The 18,811-nt window shown below is 46.5% G+C and overlaps 1 protein-coding gene across 2 annotated transcripts in view; it reads right to left on the bottom strand.

Annotated features, from left to right (window-relative positions):
• The window catches only part of MAN1A2 (mannosidase alpha class 1A member 2), a 330,855-nt gene that overhangs the window by 34,906 nt on the left and 277,138 nt on the right, over nt 1-18,811 (bottom strand). For both annotated transcript variants that reach the window (XM_024217756.3, XM_024217757.2), the window contains exon 9: nt 15,483-15,598. In XM_024217756.3, the coding sequence (XP_024073524.1) occupies nt 15,483-15,598 (116 nt within the window). The remainder of the gene's footprint in view (nt 1-15,482; nt 15,599-18,811) is intronic.

Genomic DNA, 18,811 nt, shown 5'->3' with positions numbered 1-18,811 from the left:
AAGCGGGTAAGGGGCCCAGGCCCTGGGTCAGGTGGGGCACAAACAGTCACAACTCAAGCCCTTTGGGGCAGGGGTTGAGCAAACAAGCAGTTTAATCAGGCCCAGGTTCCGACCTGAGCGTTGGGTGAGGGGGAAGCCTGCCACCCGTGAGTGGGGTGGCAGGGGGGGACGCAGGCCCACCCACTCCACTGCGTCCCAGCCCGGGGCCCTACCAGCGATTACTGTCGCTGCCGGTCAGTGGGGTATCCTGACCGAAATACACTGACATCGGCTCGCAGGCCTCTGCAGCCTGACCTGGGTCGGCTACCCCCGGGCTACTTCCGTGTTCCCCCTCGGGGCTTACCTCGGCGGTGATGCCGGGTTCGGGCCAGTCCAGCAGCATCGGCTCCTCGGGTGCGGAGCTTGGGGCCCGGTCTGGCAGCTCTTCCTCAGGATAGCTGGCACGGGGCAGACTTGACTCCTCCTTGGGGCAGCTGGTCCGGGGCAAGCTGGGCCAGTCCTCGTCAGGATAGCTGGCACGGGGCAGGCTGGGCCAGTCCTCCTCGGGGTAACGGGTCCGGGGCAGGCTGGGCCAGTCCTCCTCGGGATAATGGGTCCGGGGCAGGCTGGGCCAGTCCTCCTCGGGATAACGGGTCCGGGGCAGGCTGGACCAGTCCTCCTCGGGATAACGGGCGAGCGGGAGGCTTGACCGGCGCGGGCCGTTAGCAGGCGGCTCACGGCCTGCGGCTGTCTCCCAAGCGGGAGCTTGGCCCGGGACGTCTGCTCTCTCTGGCGGTCTGGCTCTCACTGAGCTCTGCTGGCGGGCTTTTATACTTCCGGGTCGGGGCCGTGACCTCGGAGGGGCGGGCCCCGGACCCGGTGGCTCCGCCCACACTGGGGTTGGAGGAAGCTCGGCCCTGTCGGAGACGGAGGGGTGCCACACCGGCTCACTACACACCCTTCCCCGAAATGTGACTACCTATCTGGAGTTCCTGCTACAGGAAAAGTCTGCAGCTATCAGCACCTGGGATTGGGTCAGAATTCATGAGGGAATCAACAGGATACGGCATTATCTTCTAAATGGTTTAGTGCCTCCCCATGGCTTCTGATACAGACTGTTAGGACTGCCTGCAAACACACAGAACTCCATTGCCATCCCCCTTCCCCCCGGCAAATTTCTGGACTGAATTCAAACCCTGGTCGTATTTGGGACTAATGATTTCATCACCCATGGAAAGCCTGGACTGCATTAGTAGAAATGGACATGTGAAAATGGACGACATTTGAACCTTTTCCCTCTCCCTCTCCCTCTCCCTCCCCACCCCGTACAGTTCAGTCTTTTCAGGCAGCTTGTTACACTGTTGCTTGGTATCAAGCAGTGTACATACAGGGAATGTAATATAAGATTCTCATTCTAACAAACTGGAATGTATTAGCAAAACTGTGTGCCTTAAATATTCTCTCTTACATGCTCGTTTTACTGATTGTGTTTCCTGGTCTCCATTTTTAATTCCCCATGGTGGGTGGAGAGTGAGGGGACGTCAAGGTGCTGGCATGCAATCCACCATTAGCAGATATATGCTGCTACCCAGGGCTTATATCTTTTGCACTGGTTCTTAGAGCAGAAATCCCTCCTGTTCCTATATTAATAAACACAAAAATGGAGTCAGAAACTTACCAGGCTCTAGGTAGCTTTGCCCTCTTCCATTTCTGATACCAGTCCCTGGGTGAGCTGTTCCTTTGGTGGGGGGATCAAAAAGCTCCTCTGAGTATGGCCCCAGGATGTGCTGCAGCTACTCCTGCAGCAAAGCCTCCTCTAGGACCCATTTAGTTAGCAAAGTCTTTTTATTTGCCACATTTGGTGCCTGCTTGTACCCATCGATTCCCATGCTGGCTTCTCAGGCCAGCAGGACACCATCCCAGCTGATCAGGTCATCGTGCACCGCTGGTGGCTCTGTGCTTGGCGCAGTGCCCAGCACCCAGTCAAACTCATCATAAAACTGGCATGATATCGGTGAGTTGCCAGAGATGCAGTTGTGGTCCCTGGTTTTCAGGTACTCAGTCTTGTGCCACTGAATCTGTTCTCTGTGTTGGTCATGGTCCGTTAAATTTCCAATGCTGTCAGCATCTTTGCTATTTGTTGGTATGAATAGTCAATCCTGGTAAATCTTACTAAAATCCACTGTATAGCCAAAATCTGGCTGTGCTTCCACGACCACGAACTAACACACTTCGTAATGGATTTCTTCTAGTTGGCATTCATTGCAAATGCTGAAGGTTCTCTTAATGTGGGTTTGTAGCTCAATGGTCAGAATAAAATAGATGGGTTAAACGCTAAGCAGCTGCACTGGAACAAGGGGGCTGCTTCAATTTCCCTGGAGTTAACTGGTGATTTTTGGAAGAGAAAGGACAAAGGAAACCATCCCATTGCATTGTGGGATACTGTTGGAGGACTCCCAAGGACCCAAGTATGTGGGGTGGGGGAAGGCTGCGTCTACAATGTAAAATGATAGGGCTTGAACCTTGGGTCCAACCTTAACTTGGGCTTTGACCCTCTACCATCATGGGGTCCTAGGACCCTGGGTCTGAGCTGGAGTCCAAGATATTTGTGTGTAGACAGAAGGGGGGTTAGGGCTTGAGCTTGAGCCCAGGCTTACATTGCAATGTAGATATGCCCAGAGACACAGAACACTTACAAAAAAATGCTGTCATCCATGCACTAGAGATCAACTCTGATTAACTATTCTATGGATTTAATAAAACATCCAAAATGTAGTTAGAGAAAACAATCAGCTATACTTACTGAACACTTGTTTGCACACATATTCCTGCTATGTCTAGCAGAATTGCTGACTACAAAAATAGGCCCTGATCCTGAAAGCTCTTCCACATGGGTGGACCCCGATGCACGTTTGGACCCACCTTAACTTCCCTATGTCTCCATGCAAGCACAGGGATCTGCCCATATGGAATCACTGGCAAGACTGGGACCATAGGGAGTACAATGACAGATATAGTTTTAAGTGTTTTTGGCTGACCACCATGAAATAAGAAAAAGAAATGGGGTTTACATATTCACAGACCACGGTGATAATGAAATACTTTTGATTCCAACAGTAACCAGGGAGGATGCTAAACAGCAACTGATAAACATTTTTAAACATGTCGGACCAGTAACTTGCACCCAAAAATATCAAAAGAGGCTGAGGAGCTGAGGTGCTCTCTGAACTACTGATGTTGCTTTGTAACAAATCTTGGAATACTGGGGAAGTTCTCATAGACTCATAGACTTTAAGGTCAGAAGGGACCATTATGATCATCTAGACTGACCTCCCGCATGATGCAGGCCACAAAAGCTGACCCACCCACTCCTGGAATAATTCTCTCCCTTGACTCAGCTGCTGAAGTCCCCAAATCATGATTTAAAGACTTCAAGTCGCAGAGAATCCTCCAGCAAGCGACCCCTGCCCCATGCTGCGGAGGAAGGCGAAAAACATCCAGGGCCTCTGCCAATCTGCCCTGGAGGAAAATTCCTTCCCAACCCCAAATATGGCGATCAGCTGAACCCCGAGCATGCTAGCAAGATTCTCCAGCCAGACCCTCCGGAAAAAATTTCTCTGTAGTAACTTTTAATATCCCATCATTGACCATTGTTACTAATTACCAGCGATGGGACGTTATTGACCTATTGACTAAAATCACGTTATCCCATCAAACCATCCCCTCCATAAACTTATCAAGCTTAATCTTAAAGCCAGAGAGGTCTTTCGCTCCCACTGTTTCCCTCGGAAGGCTGTTCCAGAACTTCACCCCTCTGATGGTTAGAAACCTTCGTCTAATTTCGAGCCTAAACTTCCCGACGGCCAGTTTATATCCATTTGTTCTCATGTCCACATTAGTACTGAGCTGAAATAATTCCTCTCCCTCCCTGGTATTTATCCCTCTGATATATTTAAAGAGAGCAATCTTATCCCCCCTCAGTTCTAAAGGACCAGAAAAAGCTAACATTGTGCCAAAAATTAAAAAGGGTAATGGGATGAACTGGGTAACTACAGATCAGATTAATCTGATATCAGTTCCAAGCAAAATCATGGAAAGGCTCAGATAGGATGCAATTAGTAAAGAGCTAGAGACAGCAGCAAACTAATGCAAATCAACATAGCTTTATAAAAAATAGGTCCTCTCAAAAAAATTTCAAATCTTTTTAAAATTAAATCACAAGTTTGACAAAAGTAACTGTGTTGACATAATAGACTTCAGTAAGGCATCTGACGTATGATATTCTGAGTAAAAATGTAGCATTATATAAAATCAATGTAGCACATAGTAAATGGATTAAAAACTGGCTAACGGACCCATCACAAAACACAATTACAAATGGGGGATCATTATCCAATGGGGGCATTACAGTGGGGCCTCTTAGGCAGAGGCCTGTACTCTAAGTTGTCCAAAGTAACAAAATTAAAAGTCAGAGTGTTATATAAAACTGTATGGGAAAAGGTACAAAAAGGAGACAGAAAAACTGAATTAGTCAAAACAAGAGTCTACTGATACCACCCAAGGATGGTGTTAAGATCAGGACTGGTAAACAAGAGGAGAACGGAATTGGAAGCTAATGAAGCAAAACTGAAGTGTCAGAAATTAGGTCTAATTGCTGGACCAAATAATGAGGGGATGAACTATTTCCCCCATCATTCCCTTTTGGAGTCCTTAAAAATAAGACTTCATGGATCAAAATTTTTGGAGGCTGGATGGACCGAAAGGAGCAATCTTCACCACCATGGCTCCCACCACTATCTCTTGGAACTCCAGGAGCCACTGTGACACTATTGGACTTTCACCCTTCTGATCTTGAGAGATGTCCTGCCCACACTGGGCCAGAGAGAAACCCACACGATATCACCCTCTTCATTTAGCCCCAGCTAAATCACCTGAAATGTGAGATTTCGGTTCCTGCTGTCATTCCTATCGCATGTGTCCTTTTCCTTCCCACACCTTATTTCTTCTCTTTCCTCTCTTTTTGCTTTCTGTTTAATAAGAACTTGGCTGATCTGGCCAAGACTGCATCTTTTGCAACATTGCTGTGAGCCAGTAATCAGAGAGGCAATGAAAGCAATATCTTAAACAGCTCGATTCTGATATGAGTTTTCTAGGCCTTGGAGTGGCTGATAAGACAGTGTGCTGTGCCTGTGTTTCTTCAGCTGAAAGGTTGCAAGTGCAAAAGTCCGCGCCAGAGACAGAAGCTGCATTTTGTGTCTTTGCAGTCCTTTTCTCTCCTTTTGTGTGTGTTCGTCTTGTTGTGTCTTTCCCCAAAAAAGACATTTTTACTGTCTTTAATATCCTCTAAAAGACTGTCAGACAGGGTTTTTTTTCCTTATAAAAACTCTCTACATCTAAAGGGAAAGGGAACAAGGACCATTCTTAAAATAAAAGCCTTACTTATTACTTTACATTTCAAATGCTTTAACTGCTTTTCCTTCTTTTTTGTAATTTTAATAAAAGATTAATAAGATTTTTAGTGGTGTGTTTGCCATTGTAAGCAGGCTGAGGTCTCTGTACTCAAAAACCGGAACCATGTTTAAATGTTTAGAGTTGTACAGTGAAAGGATGAAGTAGACCCCTGTGACTCTCTGAATTCATTTAATTCCATCAAAATTAACACAACAGATCCCACAGGGATCAGATCTTGATCCAATGCTATTCAGTATCAATGATCTGCAAGAAAATATAAAATCACTGCTGAAAGTTTTCAGGTGACACAAAAATTGGCAGAGTTGTTAACAATCATAAAGACAGGTCAGTTCTACAGAGCAGTGTAAAGCAAATAATAAGCTGGGCATACTTGAACAGCATGTGTTTTAATATAGCTAAATGCAAGGCCATACATAGAACCATAGGAATGGAAGGGACCTCGGGAGGTCATGTAGTCCAGTCCCCTGCACTCATGACAGGACTAAGTATTATCTAGACCAATGGTTCTCAAACTTTTTTTTTCGTCGACCACTTGAAAATTGCTGAGGGTCTCAGCGGATCACCTAATGATCTTTCCAAATGTTTGTACCATTAGCTAACTATTGTAAAGCGCTTTGGATAAAAGTGCTATATAAAAAAAACCTTAATAATAAACGTTTTTTTGTGCTACAAATAAAAGCACACAACTCGTATTTTCATATCAGCAGTCTTACCTTTCTAATGCGATGGATGTGCCCTCTCTCCCACACCGCATCAGCACCCGAGCTGGGACTGGGAAAGAGGGCGGGGGGGTCTCTCCCTGGCAGCCACAGCCCTGGAGCTGGGGAAAGTCGCCTCTTTCTCTGGCTGCCGCAGCCCTGCACGTTCCGAATTCCCCCACCCCCTCTTCTCACCCCACTGCCCCCTCCCACCTACCCCCTATTCCCCCCAGTCCAGCACCTCACCTTACGTGTGCGTCTTCTCCAGGGTCCAGGCACCTAATTAGTGGAGCCATGCCTGCATGGCTCCACTAATTAGGGAGGTGGCCCTTCATTCTCTCGTGTGTGGCCACCCAGGCGCGCACCTTAGAGGGAACTATCCGCGGACCACCTGAATGGAGCTCTTGGACCACTGGTGGTCCACAGACCACAGTTTGAGAACCTCTGATCTAGACCATTCCTGACAGGTGTTTGTCTAACATGTTCTTTAAAATCTCCAGTGATGGAGATTCCACAACCTCCCTAGGCAATTTATTCCAGTGCTTAACCACCTTGACAGTTAGGAAGTTTTTCCTAATGTCCAACCTAAACCTCCCTTGCTGCAATTTAAGTCCATTGCTTCTTGTACTATCCTCAGAGGTTAAGAAGAACAATTTTTCTCCCTCCTCCTTGTAACAACCTTTTATGTACTTGAAAACTGTTATCATGTCCCCTCTTAGTCTTCTCTTTTCCAAACTAAACAAGCCCATTTTTTTCAGTCTTCCCTCATAGGTCATGTTTTCTAGACCTTTAATCTTTTTTGTTGCTCTTCTCTGGACTTTCTCCAATTTGTCCACATGGTTCCTGAAATGTGGCACCCAGAACTGGACACAATACTCCAGCTGAGGCCTAATCAGCGTGGAGTAGAGTGGAAGAATTACTTCTCGTGTCTTGCTTACACATCCCAGAATTATGTTTGGTTTTTATGCAACAGTGTTACACTGTTGACTCATATTTAGCTTATGGTCTACTATGACCCCCAGATCCCTTTCTGTAGTACTCCTTCTTAGGCAGTCATTTCCCATTTTGTATGTGTGCAACTGATTGTTCCTCCCTAAATGGAGTATTTTGCATTTGTCCTTATTGAATTTCATCCTAATTACTTCAGACCATCTAGGAATCAAGAATATAGGTCACATTTATAGGATGGGGGATTGTGTGGGCCAAATTAGGGTCAACATTTAACAAAGAAGATTGTGTTTGAAACCACAAGAGTGTAATCACATGAACAGTGTATCATAGCATTAGTACAGAGGTCCCCAAACTATGGGGCAACCCCCTAAGGAGGCACGGAGGGGGGGTCCACCTGGAGCCCGGGCCAGCTCCCACTGAGCCAGCTCCCACCGGGCCACCCAGTTCCACTCCTGGCCCCGACTCCAGCTGCTGGCCCTGCAACCAGAACCCTGGCTCGGCTGTGCACCTGGGACCCTGGCTGCTGGCCCCACGCCACAAGGTAAAAAGCTTGGGAACTACTGCATTAGTAATATGCCTGGAATAATACTGTGTCTGCCTACAGAGATGTTTCAAAGATTATCCAATAATGTATGAAAATCTATATTCTAGTACTATATTTAATTGGTGATCATACTCATCAAGGTGAATAGCCTAAACATTTAAAACGTTTTAAAGAAAAAAACCTTGTAATTAGCCTCCTGACTCTTGACAAGGAGTCCCATTCTCCCCCAGTCTGATCTGGAAGGAAAAAATTAAGCCACAGGTCATCCTAGGAGTGGACCATGCGTGACCCATAATTACTAGAAGCAGGAAGAGAGGGAGGAAGAGAGCAAGCCTAAGTTCAGTACTATGCTGACACCACTCAACATTAAGATCCAACAAAATCACATTACAAGGTGGCACGAAAAACACTGCAAAGAGAGTCACCGTGGGAGGACATTGGTTTGTACCGTCTACACAATTACTAACTAAATATTTTGTATAACATTGTCATAACTATAAAGGGAAGGGTAAAGGGTTAAGAGGCTCAGGTAACCTGGCTGACATCTGACTCAAAGGACCAATAAGGGGACAAGATACTTTCAAATCTTGGTGGGAGGAAGGCTTCTGTTTGTGCTCTTTATTTTGGGGGTGGTTCGCTCTTGGGACTGAGAGGGACCAGACATCAATCCAGGCTCTCCAAATCTTTCTAAACAAGTCTTTCATATTTCAAACTTGTAAGTAAACAGCCAGGCAAGGTGTGTTAGTTTTTATCTTTGTTTTCTCAACTTGTAAATGTACCTTTTTGCTAGAGTGTTTATCTCTGTTTGCTGTAACTTTGAACCTAAGGTTAGAGGGGATTCCTCTGGGCTCTTTAAGTTTGATTACCCTGTAAAGTTATTTTCCATCCTGATTTTACAGAGATGATTTTTACCTTTTTCTTTAATTAAAAGTCTTCTTTTTAAGAACCTGATTGATTTTTCCTTGTTTTTAGATCCAAGGGGGTTGGATCTTGATCCACCAGGAGTTGGTGGGAGAAAGGAGGGGGATGGTTAATTTCTCCTTATTTTAAGATCCAAGGGGTTTGGATCTGTATTCACCAGGGAATTGGTGAAGAGTCTCTCAAGGCTACCCAGGGAAGGGAATTAGCACTTTGGGAGTTGTGGCAGCAGACCAGATCTAAGCTGGTAGTTAAGCTTAGAAATTTTCATGCAGGCCCCCACATTTGTACCCTAAAGTTCAAAGTGGGGAAGCAGCCTTGACATTGTGGCAGAGCGGTGGGATCATTTTAAACCAAAAGCCAGTAAGATTTTTTTTCCTCCTTTCTAGCTGCTTGGAAAGCAGAGCTAAAGGTAGATGCATATCTTATCTCTCGTTGCCTGAAGGCAGAGGTGTTACGTTTTTTTAACAAGGGTCTTTGTTAAGAGAAGGGGTCAAGCAGTGAGCAAACAGCTGGCAAAAGGAATTTACAAGCTGAATTGTTTTTTTTTCTTTCTACCTCTCGGGGATAGCTAGTTAGAAAGTTTCTGTTACCTGAGCAGCCTGAGCTGAGTGCATCCCAGTTTCAGTGAACTGCAGAGGGGGTGTGACCCAGCACAAGAAAACAGGAAAATGAGTACCAGTGACGTAGTTAACAAACTAGAACTGGTCAGACTAGAAGCAGAAGAAAATGAAAAGAAACATCAGAGACTGCTCCAATTAAAAAAACTCGAGAAAGAAGCTGCTATGGAGCAGAGAGAAAGAGAAGAGAAAGCCAAAGAGGAGGCCCACAAGAGAGCTATGGAGCAAAAAGAAAAAGAGATGGAGCTGAGAGAAAAAGAGATGAAGCATGAACTGGAATTAGCACGGGCTAGGCCGGATATACCAGTCAATCCTAGCAACCCCTCTCCAGGTACCACTTCCCATCCCAGAAAATTCCCCACCTACAAGGCAGGCGATGATACTGAGGCCTTCTTAGAAAATTTTGAAAGGGCCTGCCTTGGGTACAGCATCACTACAGACCAGTACATGGTAGAGCTGAGGCCGCAGCTCAGTGGACCCTTAGCAGAGGTGGCGGCTGAAATGCCTAAGGAACACATGAACAGTTATGAACTTTTTAAAAACAAGGCCAGAATCAGAATGGGGCTAACACCCGAGCATGCCCGTCGGCGGTTCAGAGCCCTAAGGTGGAAACCAGACGTGTCATTTAACCGACATGCCTACCACATTGACAAAAATTGTGATGCCTGTGTATCAGGAGCAAATGTTAAATCTCTGGAAGATCTGTTTTTCCTAGTGAAAATGGAGCAGTTCTTAGAGGGTGTTCCTGAGGAAATAGAAAGGTACATCCTAGATGGGAAGTCCAAAACTGTAACCGAGGCAGGGGAGATTGGAGCCAAATGGGTGGAGGTGGCAGAAAAGAAAAAAACTAGTAGCAGTTGGAGCGAATATCAGAAGGGGCAACCCGAAACAAAACCTTACCACCGGGGACAACCCAAGGCCCCACCTACATCCCAAGGGAAACCCCAGACGCCTTCTCACCCCACCACACCAGTCTCCACCAACCAACATCGCCCTGGTGATACCTTAGCAGGGTGATGTTTTAAATGTAATGAACTGGGACATATAAAGGCTCACTGTCCCAAGAACCCCAACCGATTACAGTTCATTACACCACAATCACACCAAAGATCCCCAGACCCAGATGCCTCTCTCATACCCTCGGAGCGAAGGGAAACCTTGAGAGTGGGCGGAAAGAAGGTTATCGCTTGGAGGGACACTGGGGCACAAGTGTCGACTATCCACCAATCCCTAGTGGACCCCAAACTCATCAACCCGGAGGCTCCAGTGACAATTCAACCCTTCATGTCACAGTCTGTAACCTTGCCTACAGCCAAGTTGCATGTCCAGTACAAGGGCTGGTCAGGAATGTGGACTTTTGCAGTCTATGACAATTATCCCATCCCCATGCTGCTGGGGGAAGACTTGGCCAACCATGTGAAGCTAGCCAAGAGGGTGGGAATAGTCACCCGCAGCCAGGCTAAGCAAGCTTTCACCCCCATCCCTGTTCCTGAGCCGTCCCCCAGGGCCCCGTCGGTGTTACCAGAGACCCAGACAAAGGTGGTGGAACCGGATCCCCTGCCAACGACTGCAACAGCCATAGTGGATCCAATCCCAGAGACCCTGCCAAAGCCAGTCCCAGAACTGGAACTGGTAACACAACCAGCGCCAGAACCATTGCCAGCATTGAGTACAGCGTTTGCAAACCCGTCTACAACTCCAACGCCAGGGGGCACCAGCGAGCCTGAACTGGCAGAAGCAGCAGATAACCCTACCCAAGAGGCTCAGCCAGAGCCTGAAATACAACATAGTGCACCAGCGGACAGCGGTTCACAGTCAACGGAAACAGCCCCAGCACCTACATCGCTTCCAGAGGGACCAAGCCCAAGTCCACAGTCCAAGGAGGAACTGATGTCTCCAGCATCAAGGGAACAGTTCCAGGCTGAGCAGGAAGCAGATGACAGCTTTCAGAAAGCTTGGGCGGTGGCACGGAGCACCCCACCGCCTCTCAGCTCTTGTAACCGATCCCGGTTTGTGGTAGAACAAGGACTTTTATACAAGGAGACTCTTTCTGGTGGGCACCAGGAAGACTGGCATCCTCAAAGACAGTTGGTAGTTCCCACTAAGTATCGGGTAAAGCTCTTGAGCTTAGCCCATGATCATCCCACTGGCCATTCTGGGGTGAACAGAACCAAAGATCGGTTGGGGAAGTCCTTCCACTGGGAGGGAATGGGCAAGGACGTTGCTAATTATGTCCGGTCTTGTGAGGTGTGCCAACGAGTGGGAAAGCCCCAAGACCAGGTCAAAGCCCCTCTCCAGCCACTACCCATAATTGAGGTCCCATTTCAGCGAGTAGCTGTGGATATTCTGGGTCCTTTCCCAAAGAAGACACCCAGAGGAAAGCAGTACATACTGACTTTTATGGATTTTGCTACCCGATGGCCGGAAGCAGTACCCTTAAGCAACACCAGGGCTAAAAGTGTGTGCCAGGCATTAGCAGACATTTTTGCCAGGGTAGGTTGGCCCTCCGACATCCTTACAGATTTGGGAACTAATTTCCTGGCAGGGACCATGAAAAACCTGTGGGAAGCTCATGGGGTGAATCACTTGGTTGCCACCCCTTACCACCATCAGACCAATGGCCTGGTGGAGAGGTTTAATGGAACTTTGGGGGCCATGATACGTAAATTCGTAAATGAACATTCCAATGATTGGGACCTAGTGTTGCAGCAGTTGCTTTTTGCCTACAGGGCTGTACCACATCCCAGTTTAGGGTTTTCACCATTTGAACTTGTGTATGGCCGCGAGGTTAAAGGGCCATTACAGTTGGTGAAGCAGCAATGGGAGGGGTTTACGCCTTCTCCAGGAACTAACATTCTAGACTTTGTAAGCAACCTACAAAGCACCCTCCGACACTCTTTAGCCCTTGCTAAAGAAAACCTAAAGGATGCTCAGGAAGAGCAAAAGGCCTGGTATGATAAACATTCCAGAGAACGGTCCTTCAAAGTAGAAGACCAAGTCATGGTCTTAAAGGCGCTCCAGGCCCATAAAATGGAAGCGTCGTGGGAAGGACCATTCACGGTCCAGGAGCGCCTAGGAGCTGTTAACTATCTCATAGCATCCCCCACCTCCAACATAAAGCCTAAGGTATACCATGTTAATTCTCTTAAGCCCTTTTATTCCAGAGAATTAAAGGTTTCCCAGTTTACAGCCCAGGAAACAGATGACGCGGAGTGGCCTGAAGGTGTCTACTACGAAGGAAAAAGTAATGGTGGCATGGAAGAGGTGAACCTCTCCGCGACCCTTGGACATCTGCAGCAGCAGCAGATCAAGGAGCTGTGCACTAGCTTTGCGCCAATGTTCTCAGCCACCCCAGGACGGACCGAATGGGCATACCACTCCATTGACACAGGTAATGCTTACCCAATTAGAACCCCACCCTACCGGGAGTCACCTCATGCCCAAACTGCTATAAAAAGGGAGATCCAGGACATGCTACAGATGGGTATAATCCGCCCCTCTAACAGTGCATGGGCATCTCCAGTGGTTCTAGTTCCCAAACCAGATGGGGAAATACGCTTTTGTGTGGACTGCCATAAGCTAAATGCTGTAACTCGTCCTGACAACTATCCAATGCCACGCACAGATGAGCTATTGGAGAAATTGGGACATGCCCAATTCATCTCTACCTTAGACTTAACCAAGGGGTACTGGCAAATACCACTAGATGAACCCGCCAAGGAAAGGTCAGCCTTCGTCACCCAGGCAGGGGTGTATGAATTTAATGTACTCCCTTTCGGGCTGTGAAATGCACCCGCCACCTTCCAAAGACTTGTAGATGGTCTCCTAGCGGGATTGGGAGAAACTGCAGTTGCCTACCTCGATGATGTGGCCATTTTTTCTGATTCATGGGCAGAACACCTGGAGCACCTGGAAAAAGTCTTCGAGCGCATCAGGCAGGCAGGACTAACTGTTAAGGCTAAAAAGTGTCAAATAGGCCAAAACAGAGTGACGTACCTGGGGCACCAGGTGGGTCAAGGAACTATAAATCCCCTACAGGCCAAAGTGGATGCTATCCAAAAGTGGCCGGTTCCAAAGTCAAAGAAACAGGTCCAATCCTTCTTAGGCTTGGCCAGATATTATAGGCGATTTAATATTAATAATATATGGAGATATACCTATCTCATAGAACTGGAAGGGACCTTGAAAGGTCATCAAGTCCAGCCCCCTGCCTTCACTAGCAGGACCAAGTACTGATTTTGCCCCAGATCCCTAAGTGGCTCCTTCAAGAATTGAACTCAGAACCCTGGGTTTAGCAAGCCAGTGCTCAAACCACTGAGCTATCCCTCCCCCCTTTGTACCACACTACAGCCAAATCGCCGCCCCACTGACAGACCGAACCAGAAAGAAACAGCCAAATGCAGTTCGGTGGACTGATGAGTGTCAAAAGGCCTTTAATCAGCTTAAGGCGTCACTCATGTCTGACCCTGTGCTAAGGGCCCCAGACTTTGACAAACCGTTCCTAGTAACCACAGATGCGTCCGAGCGGGGCGTGGGAGCAGTTTTAATGCAGGAAGGACCGGATCAAGAATTTCATCCTGTTGTGTTTCTCAGCAAGAACTTGTCTGAGAGGGAAAGCCACTGGTTGATCAGCGAAAAGGAATGCTACGCCATTGTGTACGCGCTGGAAAAGCTACGCCCATACGTTTGGGGACGGCGTTTCCAACTACAAACAGACCATGCTGCGCTACAGTGGCTTCCTACCGCCAAGGGGAATAACAAAAACTTCTTCAGTGGAGTTTAGCTCTCCAAGATTTCGATTTTGAAATACAACACATTTCAGGAGCTTCTAACAAAGTGGCTGATGCACTCTCCCGGGAAAGTTTCCCAGAATCAACTGGTTAAACATTGTTCTTGGAATGTGGAACATATTGTTAGTTTTTATATAATCAGTAGTATGTCTAAAGGTGCATGTGTTTTATCAACTCTGTTTTCTCCTAGAGCTCCAGGAAGAAATCACAGCCAGTGTGGAACCGGCTGTCCAACACTATCTGTGATTTGGTGGGCGTGTCATAACTATAAAGGGAAGGGTAACCGCCCTCCTGTGTACAGTACTATAAAATCCCTCCTGGCCAGAGACTCCAAAATCCTTTTACCTGTAAAGGGTTAAGAAGCTCAGGTAACCAGGCTGACATCTGACCCAAAGGACCAATAAGGGGACAAGATACTTTCAAATCTTGGTGGGGGGAAAGCTTCTGTTTGTGCTCTTTGTTTTGGGGGTGGTTCGCTCTTGGGACTGAGAGGGACGAGACATCAATCCAGGCTCTTCAAATCTTTCTAAACAAGTCTCTCATATTTCAAACTTGTAAGTAAACAGCCAGGCAAGGTGTGTTAGTTTTTATCTTTATTTTCTCAACTTGTAAATGTAACTTTTGCTAGAGTGTTTATCTCTGTTTGCTGTAACTTTGAACCTAAGGTTAGAGGGGATTCCTCTGGGCTCTTTAAGTTTGATTACCCTGTAAAGTTATTTTCCATCCTGATTTTACAGAGATGATTTTTACCTTTTTCTTTAATTAAAAGTCTTCTTTTTAAGAACCTGATTGATTTTTCCTTGTTTTTAGATCCAAGGGGGTTGGATCTTGATCCACCAGGAGTTGGTGGGAGAAAGGAGGGGGATGGTTAATTTCTCCTTATTTTAAGATCCAAGGGGGTTGGATCTGTATTCACCAGGGAATTGGTGAAGAGTCTCTCAAGGCTACCCAGGGAAGGGAATTAGCACTTTGGGAGTGGTGGCAGCAGACCAGATCTAAGTTGGTAGTTAAGCTTAGAAGTTTTCATGCAGGCCCCCACATTTGTACCCTAAAGTTCAAAGTGGGGAAGCAGCCTTGACAAACATCTAAATGCTTTCAAAAATAATTTAAGGAATAAAACATTCAGGATCCCAATTCCTAGTGTCATTACATACACTTAACTGGCAAGAAGACTATCCATGATGTCATGGGGAATTTTGCACATATAGGGTTGTAGGATCAGTCCCAATTAAACTTCACCTTGATTTTCTGTAGCTAATCGTTTTGAAGGAGTTGATATTTTTTAGTACGATAATCTGCACTAAATAGATTTCACTGAAATATTTTTTCTTAAACTACACAAAAGGAAAGGTTTCTGTTGTATTCTTGGAGCCTTAAAAACAACCAAATTGCTTTCCAAGTAGACTTAATAAAACAGGTAAAGTCCTGTGCTTCCCAGTTATCAAAAGTGGTTTTTTCAATGGCACTATTTTTATCCATTACATAGAAAAACTGAGTGGATTATAATCACCTCAATAGCATCGTCGTACATTTTCCTTGCCTCCGTGTCCATTTTGTCTGACATCAACCAGGCTTTCAATAAGTATTCATAAAAACTGTCTCCCAGCCCGCCCACGGATGTGTGATCTATAACAGAGAAAAAGAGAATAAAATGTAGGGGGTTTTAATATAGTACCACCTTGGATTTATCCAGAACAAAATTCTACATTTTGTTTAAGCCCCTACCAGTTTCAAACCATCATTATTTTAATCCAGTTCAGCAGCTATTTCCCCTCAAACCTTTTATTTCATTTTCTTGGAATCTATTCCACAGCAGGCATCACAATTTTCCTACTGTGCATGTTCAGTGTTCCTCATTCTGTGTCATTTACAGAGTAAAGCTGACCCTTCCATGTCACAGATTTAATGTAAGGAATGTTCTGGCTCCATTACACAGAACTTAATCTTTTCATTGTTTGTTGTTGTTGTTGTTTTAAATAAATAAGAACGTATACTCTCAGATTCAATAGCAGGGATATAATTGTAACATGTAGCTATATAAATTGTTCAAACCCATAGGGAATCTGTTCTTTCAAGGACATTTTTATTATTCATCATGAAATAATAACTTACAGAACCTGCAAAATGTGCCAACGTAAATACTCATATTCATATTCTTTCACAGTTAAATTGGTGACTACCTTCCTTTGCAATATACAGTGCAAGCCTTGTTCTGTTACCCCAGGTATAGTTCAACTGGAGTTGGGGAACTGAACAAGGCATGCACTGTTCACTACACTGTTAGCTGTGCTTTCTTGAATATCTATTAGAACCCAACACCAATGAACGCTGGGTCTCCTTAAGTACATACACAGTGATCCTTACTGTGATGATTTTCATTTCAAGGGCTGCTTATCCTTAGAAGTCACATTCATCACATTCAAATGCATGTTCACATGTACCCATAGACAGCACGGTAAGGACATCAGAGAATACCTGTGAGAATTTGGAGAATCTACGTACATAATGCATGCTGTTTTATATTGGGGACTCTCCATGTGTACCTGTGTCAGACTACGAGTTTTACTTTCAATGCGGGGTTTGTTTTCCTTCTCTGCTGTCTTTTACTTTCATATTAAGCTAAAACCCACAGGAGGTGACAGAAGCTCTTGCCAAGGAAATTAAAATAAATAATAAGAGGTTTTATTAGGCTATGTCGACACTAGCACTTTTGACGGTAAAACTTTTGTTGGTCAGGGGTGTGGAAAAAACACCCCTCTGACTGACATAAGTTACACTGACAGAAGCGCCAGTGTGGACGGTGCTATGTTGGTGGGAGATGCTCTCGCCCGACATAGCTACTGCCACTCATTGGGGGTGGTTTAATTATGTCGGCATAGAGCAGCTACACGGGCGACCTTACAGGGGTGCAGCTGCAGCAGTACAGCGGTGCTGCTGTAAGATGTGTAGTGTAGACGTAGCCTTAGTTACATAAATAAAAAGGGAATAAGGATGGATGAGGTTGGGCCGCTACACAGTGTGGATAGGAAGGAGATTAAAGATAATCTAGGAATGGCCTCAAAACTAAATGAATACTTTGCCTCAGTTTTCAGTAAGAATGATAACATAGAGCATGTGCATGAAGACAGTATGGCTGATGGAAATGAGTGTCTATAGCTAGAAATTACCACACGATGTTGAAGAAAAACGTAAAGAGCTTAATGTGCTCTGTAGCAGGGTGGTCCCCCGCTCCTGCCCTGAAGGGCTTAAAACAGCCAGGGAGCAGGGCTGGGGCAAAGGAAAAGCTACAAGGCTGATTGGGGAAGCAGCCGCAGCTGGGCCACGCCCCAATCAGGCCTCAGCTGGCCTGTATAAAAAGGCTGGGAGCCAGGAGCTCAACAGTCTCTCTCTGCCTTCAGAGGGAGAAGGGCCTGGCTGCAGTGAGCTAGACACAGGGTACCTCAGTGGAGCAGGGCTGGAGACAGGCTGAGGAGCTGGGGAGCTCCAGCCTGGATAGCCCCAGGCTGCGGCCTAGTAGGAGGCCAAGGGGTACTGGGGGTTGCAGAGGGCAGCCCATGGGTAGGCCAAGGCAGCAGGTCCAAACCTAACCTTACCTGTGATCAGTGGCCTATACTGCAGTCTGCCCCAGGGAGCGGGGGCTAGTTGGTGACTGGCAGTGGCCTTATTCTGAGGTGAGGTAGGGATAGTGGGTGGGGGTTCCCCAGGGAGGGGAGACCCTAGTACTGAGGGGTGTACTGCCAGGGGGCAGCACCCCAGATACAAGGGCACCGGGGTCCGGGAGGGACACGGGGGCCAGAGGACAGGCAGCTCACCGGCCTGCAGGGGGCGCTCCAGGACACTGGAAGAGCTAATTCCCAGAAGAGACCAGCAGGAGGCGCCACAGTGGTGAGTCCGCCCCTCTACATGCTCAAACTGGAGGGACTGGGTAATTTTCATCCCAGAATACTGAAAGAATTGGCACATGAGATTGACCCTGGCCTCTGTTTGCCAGAAGCTGGGAATGAGCGACAGGGGATGGATCACTTGATGATTACCTGTTCTGTTCATTCCCTCTGGGGCACCTGGCACTGGCCACTGTTGGAAGACAGGATACTGGGCTAGATGGACCTTTGGTCTGACCCAGTAGGGCCATTCTTATGTTCTCAGTAGCATGCAAGGTTTTAGAGCAAATTGTGAAGAAAAGAACAATTAAATTCACAGAGGTAAATGGTAAAGGGGATGGAACGCAACATGGATTTAGCAAAGTCAGATCATGCCAGACTAACCAGATTTCCTTCTTGAGAAAATAACTGATTTTTTAGATAAGGGAAGTCAGTACATCCAATATATTTGGACTTCCGTAAAGTGTTTGATGTCACCTGTGGGTCCGGGGACAGAACAGGCCCACTGTTCCTCCTGCATGTTGTAAGAGGCGACTAAAAGGGGGCTGCCTGGAGAGGAATGGGCTCCACCAGGTTAGAAATTTGCCCAAGACACACCATATGATGAGCAAGTCAACGATGTCCATACCGGATTGATCACAGCCCGGGTTAATAATGACCGCGCCATCCATCTCCCACCACGGCAGACATGACAAGTATACTACTGGTGTAACCCCAACAAAGAGGGTCTGTGGAAGATATAACATCACCATAGCCACATGGAATGTAAGGACATTGAGACACATAGGGAAGTTGAAAGAACTCATGTACGAAATGGAACAATACACCTGGCACCTCCTAGGAATCTCTGAGGTCACATAGAAGAACTTTGGAGAGGTACTAACGGAAGAAGGCCATGTACTCTATTACAGTGGAGAGGACAAACATGTAAACGGCATAGGATTTTTTGTGGGTAAAG

This window comes from Terrapene carolina, unplaced genomic scaffold, assembly GCF_002925995.2.
Source record: "Terrapene carolina triunguis isolate 2854851 unplaced genomic scaffold, T_m_triunguis-2.0 Scaffold242, whole genome shotgun sequence".
Classification (NCBI taxonomy): Eukaryota; Metazoa; Chordata; order Testudines; family Emydidae; genus Terrapene; species Terrapene triunguis.
Note: the sequence above shows the minus strand (reverse complement) of the source record. Positions and strands in the feature narration are given on the sequence as shown.